Source organism: Athene cunicularia (genome assembly GCF_003259725.1).
Source record: "Athene cunicularia isolate RWA chromosome 1 unlocalized genomic scaffold, athCun1 chr1_part1, whole genome shotgun sequence".
NCBI lineage: Eukaryota > Metazoa > Chordata > Aves > Strigiformes > Strigidae > Athene > Athene cunicularia.
Window position 1 is genome coordinate 100,293,138 of NW_020799091.1, and position 5,782 is coordinate 100,298,919.

The 5,782-nt window shown below is 39.7% G+C and overlaps 1 protein-coding gene across 1 annotated transcript in view; it reads right to left on the bottom strand.

The window, feature by feature from the left end:
* Positions 1 to 338: 338 nt before the first annotated feature.
* The window catches only part of N6AMT1 (N-6 adenine-specific DNA methyltransferase 1), a 5,930-nt gene continuing 486 nt past the window's right edge, over positions 339 to 5,782 (bottom strand). The window contains exons 2-6 of the mRNA XM_026846649.1: positions 4,912 to 5,069; positions 3,604 to 3,694; positions 2,609 to 2,692; positions 1,755 to 1,896; positions 339 to 798 (exon numbers count right to left, since the gene is read on the bottom strand). Coding sequence (XP_026702450.1) covers positions 692 to 798; positions 1,755 to 1,896; positions 2,609 to 2,692; positions 3,604 to 3,694; positions 4,912 to 5,069 — 582 coding nt within the window. The 3' untranslated portion in view covers positions 339 to 691. The remainder of the gene's footprint in view (positions 799 to 1,754; positions 1,897 to 2,608; positions 2,693 to 3,603; positions 3,695 to 4,911; positions 5,070 to 5,782) is intronic.

Here is a 5,782-nt window from a genome sequence, read left to right on the forward strand (position 1 = left end):
CCCCCGAGTACCTTCCAATAGATGAGAACTCTTAATCTAATCTGCAGTGCTCCACAGCAGTACCCTCCTTGTAAAATGGCATAAAAGGGAGCACAATCACCACAACATTGCCCAGAAGACTTCAGGAAGATAAAGCTTGCCTTTGCACCAACTCTTGAGCTACACTTGCTGCAGCTTTCTTTTCAGAAGTACACTGTTTCCTTGCAACAGAACCAGACTCAGTAATTGTGCCTTAGACTTGTAAAAGTGCCTGGTACTATATCAAAATGAGTAACACTGATTCCAATTATTCATTTAGACCATGTGTAGGTATAGACTAGCTACTAGAACAGGAAGAATTATAAGCCATTATTTTAATAAGCCACAATGGCAAATATACAAATACCTATTTATAGAGGAAAAAGTCTTTAGTGCTGAAGTGCTAGTGCAACAAGGCAGGTTATTTCACAGTTCCCCCACAACTGCCCTGCAGATAGCCAGAGGACAACTATAACTCTGACAGCAGGTAACAGCTGGTTAACATCCAGAATAAAAAAATAAATCCAGTCTTGATCAGTTTCACTGCAGTAATCAGGAGGTGAGGATACACCTTAAGAGGGTGAAAATCCTGGCTTAAAAATTGATTTGACAACTTCAGTAATCCGTGTTCAACTTCCCATATGCATAGTATCTGGAAGGTTAAGAGCAGTTATCAAGACTTCCTAAATTTGAGGACAGTAAGCATCTCTTGTCCTGCTTGCCTGGAAAGTGCTCGTGTGCCTTCTAAGCCACATTTCTTCATCATTTCCAGAATTTCATCTGTAATTGAAAGTGTAGCGTTACAACTCGGTTTATATAGAAATCAGCTATAAGAGGCAGTGCTTAAAGCATCTACCAAACAAGCTGTAAAGCAGATCATAAACTGTGTTCTCTTACTCTTTTGTACAGTAATTTTTACGCAAAGTAGTTTTCCACCAAGAACAAATGAAGTTTACAATTTACTAACTGAAGTTGTGTATTTTGGATTATTACTAGCAATGAATAATTCAGTTATGAAGCTAATTTGTAGGAGAAACTGAAATTTGTAGCACCTTCTCCCAAAAGCTGCCTAATCAATCTGGTGTGAAAGAATAATCTCTCTTCTTGAAACTACTTGATAATGTACACCCATTAAGCATTAGATCACAAGGAGCAAGTCCAAATCTCTTCTCTCTGCATGTCAGAATGAAAGACATCACATTTCCTACTAAAGGCTTTTGCCTTTCAAGTTGACACCACCATTCTCTTTCATGAGAAAGAGTTGGCCTGACTTGATTACTTAGTTCAGAAGATTTATAATCACCTTTCAGACTTAGAATTGAAGTCTCACATTGCTGCTGAGGTCAGGACCTACACATTACCATTTTCCACACTAGCTTAGGGAGTTCTTAGTTTTAGTAAATTTGCTGATTTATTTGGTGTAGCTCACCATCCTATGGATGTACAAGGCATGAATTCGAAAAAGGATTCCAAAAGGCATCAGGTTATGCAAAAGTCCCTCTGTGGATTAGACACCCACACAAACTTGAAAGATGAGACGCACCAGAGTGCACAGAGATGCCAGGGTTTGTATGAAACATGCATATACGTTCTAGCCATCTCTAGCATTTCTAAATAATGACCTAGAACCCCTATATGAATTTCAATACATGCTGTCAATCTTCAGTTAGTTGCTATCATGTTAAAGATTCAACTGATGTTATGTACACATTTAAGGGTCTGATAAAAGTGATCACCTGGATTATTTTCTTTAATTGTGACCAAGTAGAATAATCCTCCCGGTGAAAGTAGGTCTGGTACTAATGGAAAAACTCTATCCATTACTTCTCTGCCCTTTTTGCCCCCAGCCCAGGATGCTTCTATTCCATGGCTTTGCACCTAGGAAGAATGAAAGATCGTCATAATACAGAAGGATAAAAGTGTCAGTGGTACTTAAAAGAGAAACATCACCATAATCTTTAGCTTTAGGCGTCTGCTGTTAGAAATCTGACAACTCTGATTCAACAGATTAGTTTATGCAGCAAAATCACTTCAAGACTACTTCCTACACCATGACCTTATCACTTTTGTTTCAAGTTCTATTCTTAAGTTGAATTAAAAGAGCTATGTTTTCATGTGCTCTCTATGCATTTTCTTGTAATGTTTTATGAGCTTGTTTGCTAAGTGGAAGAAAAACCTTTAAGTGGAAGAAAACCCTTTAAGTGTTCATGGGTCAAATTCTGAGAGTAGGAGTCTGCAGAAGCAGTGGGTGTTTATTTTGCGGGGAACAAATGCGTTTTCCATTGCAAGTCTTCTATAAGAATACCTTTAGACGCCTAACAGAAGTCTTACATGGTTTATATTTGATGTAGAAAGTAAGCATTCAGAAGCAGCAACAGCAGTTAGCAATCCTTATTCCTATGCAGTCTTTATAAGCAATTCTAGTAAACCATTTTCACTAAAACAGTGCTGTTGCAACAATGCTGGTCCTACCACAGCTTTTACTGTTTCCAAAAAACCCCCTCCAGTTTTCATACTAGAGATTTGATTTGCTATCTCTCCTCTGACAGCAGACATAACATTTTTATTGTGTATTTCAAATTTTTCCTACCTCTTCAGAAGGTGTTACCACGTATGGTGGATTAAACAGCAGTAGATCAACCTTCCCATTTAATCTTGGAGACAGTCCTTTGACCTGGATGAAGGTCAACCAAAAAACAAACCGTTGATGATTTGATGGTTTTGGTTTTTTTGAACATAATGCAAACATTTTGTAAAAATACAGTTACATAGTGCTAGATATTCTGAGCATTTCAGCCTGACTCAGGAACATTAAACCTTACTTTCTACATGCAAAAGAAGCATCAAGAAGTACCCATGCACAGCAGACCAATTTCAGTAGTCTTAAGACTACGTTATGTATGGGATGCAGAAGAACAAGAGACATATGCAGACACAAAGGCAGAACTTTATTCTTGCTCAAATGTATATAGTAATATTGATTTTAAAAAAGATATATAGTCATTTTGAATTTATCATCAGTTAATATTTATTACCCAAAATGACCAGTCTGTGACAACTTTCAGTTGTCAAGTATGAGCAGTTGTTAATCCATTTTAAATCACATTTATTGTTGCCTATCTTCATCATCTTCAGGGTATTTTAAACAAGTATCTTCCTGAAGAGATGAGAAACATAGCTTTTCTTCATGTCAAACTTTATAAGCAAAAAAAGTAAGAACATCTACAGTTCCTAATCAAATCAGAGAGCTGAGAACCAAGAACTGCATTAGAGGGAGATCTGTGACAATGTCAGGTCACAACAGAATTCCTTGCACAGCACTTCCCAAATGATGTCTACATAATTTATTTTTCAAATTAATTCAGCGTATTGTTAAAGCTTAAATTTGAATTTCAGAGATTAAGTAATTTGTTTTCCCTTCTTTTAGAAACACTGGCATTTTTTTGTTTTCTTTTTTTCACCCGTGCTTATTAAGAGAATGTTTGTATGTCTCTTCTAGACTTCAAGGTTACTTCTCAGTATCTCTTAAGTATTAAAAAAATTACAAAAACCATAAAGAAGCTATTATTGAAACATCTATCTTACCAAGTCAGTAATGACTGGCTGGAGGTGAACATTGTTAAGCAGAGCTGTCTCCAGTGTACAGTAAGCTGCCAGCGGGTTGATATCTGTACATCTAAAAGCAAAATATTATCAAGTGTAAGTTACTGCTGTATCTGGAAGTTTAACCTTATGAACCACATGCTAACTTACGTACTCTCAATGAAAATACTCTTTCCAGCATGCTTTACTGTGCAAGTAAATAGCAAAAAATACCTAGTAAATTACAAACAATGTATCAGCAGCTAAACCACTCTACACTGGAAGTTTTAATGACTGTCTGAAAGCTGAAACATAGGGATTCCTTTTCAATGATAGCTCTGCCCAAATATATATGCATACATGCCTATAATACAGTTCAGTTACTGCCAACACTCAGGTAACTAACATCATCATATCTCAGTAAGACTAGTCAGTGACTAAAATTTAGGATTCAACCCAGAAAACACAAATGTAAACTTAGCAATTTGTCTAAGAAGTGAGGAAATGGAATTCTAGTCACACCACTACCTGTTACAGAACCTGAAGTAAATAGTTTAGGCTCTCTTTAATTTGATTTCCATGTCTGTAGAATTGAGGTAGTATTTCTTTGTGGAAAGAATATTTTAAAAGGTGAAAATAAAAAGTATATATGTGAGGGCTAGGTATTCTTTATTATTGCATTCAACAGTTTAAGTGCTATTTATCACAGAATCGTCTAGGTTGGAAAAGACCTTGAAGATCATTTAGTCCAACCATTAACCTAACACTGACAGTTTCCAACCACACCAGATCCCTCAGCACTATGTCGACCTGACTCTTAAACACCTCCAGGGGTGGGGACTCCACCACCTCCCTGGGCAGCCCATTCCAACGCCTAACAACCCCTTCTGGAAAGAAATGCTTCCTAATATCGAGTCTAAACCTTCCCTGGCACAATGTAAGGCCATTACCTCTTGTCCTATCGCTTATTACTTGGTTAAAGAGACTTATCCCCAGCTCTCTGCAACCTCCTCTCAGGTAGCTGTAGAGGGCGATGAGGTCTCCCCTCAGCCTCCTCTTCTCCAGACTAAACACCCCCAGTTCCATCAGCTGCTCCCCATATGACCTGTGCTCCAGAGCCTGCACCAGCTTCACTGCCCTTCTCTGGACACGCTCGAGTCATTCAATGTTGTTTTTGTAGTGAGGGGCCCAAAACTGGACACAGGAATCGAGGGGCGGCCTCACCAGTGCCGAGTCCAGGGGTCAGATCCCTTCCCTGTCCCTGCTGGCCACGCTATTGCTGACACAAGCCAGGATGCCTTATATACTTACATGTACAGTGCATTGGATCCAATAATGGAAGAAGCTAGAAATGCTGAAACCACACCAGATCCAGATCCTATTTCAAGGCAGATCTCAAGTCTAAAGAGAGAAAACTCTGGATGACACTTACTTCTAACATGTAAGAGCACCTGCAACAGATGCAGAATTAATCAAGACAGTGTTATGGAACCTGCTGCCCTTCTCCCAATGGTACTGAAATACTTGACCATAGGGCCCTCAAAGCCCACATTATGTCATCTGTTTCATAATGGCTGCCCGGCCTACTGGTGCCCATACCGACAATTCCTGGTTATCACAAGACACTTTGGGAAACACAGGTCTCCCCCATGCCTAACATCAAAATTTTCATTAACTGCACAATCTCAACAGTACAGGCTACATTTCTACAGCATTTATTACACATTTATTGCAGCAAGACTTAAGTCCGACAGAAGTTCTGGAAGATCACCATGAAGCCACACAACAAAAGCAGGACTCAAATACAAAATAACTCAGGGGAGTTTCAGCCAGCTCTGGACAAACAGCAGTGGCAGGCAATTACAAAATAATCACTCATAAGATTAACTCCTTGGGCAACTTCCACAGCTGTCACGTAGCCATATGTCAGCTGTGGAGATGACTGACAGTGGGCAGCAACCTGAGCAGCTATGCAACTCCTACAGCTTCATCAGGGTTGAGATACGGCCCTTTTACCCTATTCAGGTACATGCCGCTCCCACCAAAATGAAGTATCAGCCCTCCACGCAGCTGCTCAGGCATTACCTCCCAGCGTAGCACCCTGCAGACAACGAGGCCCTCTGAGGCGAGCTGCGGGCCCGCAGCACCGCGCTCCCCTCAGCTCGCTGCTCGGAGGGAGGGG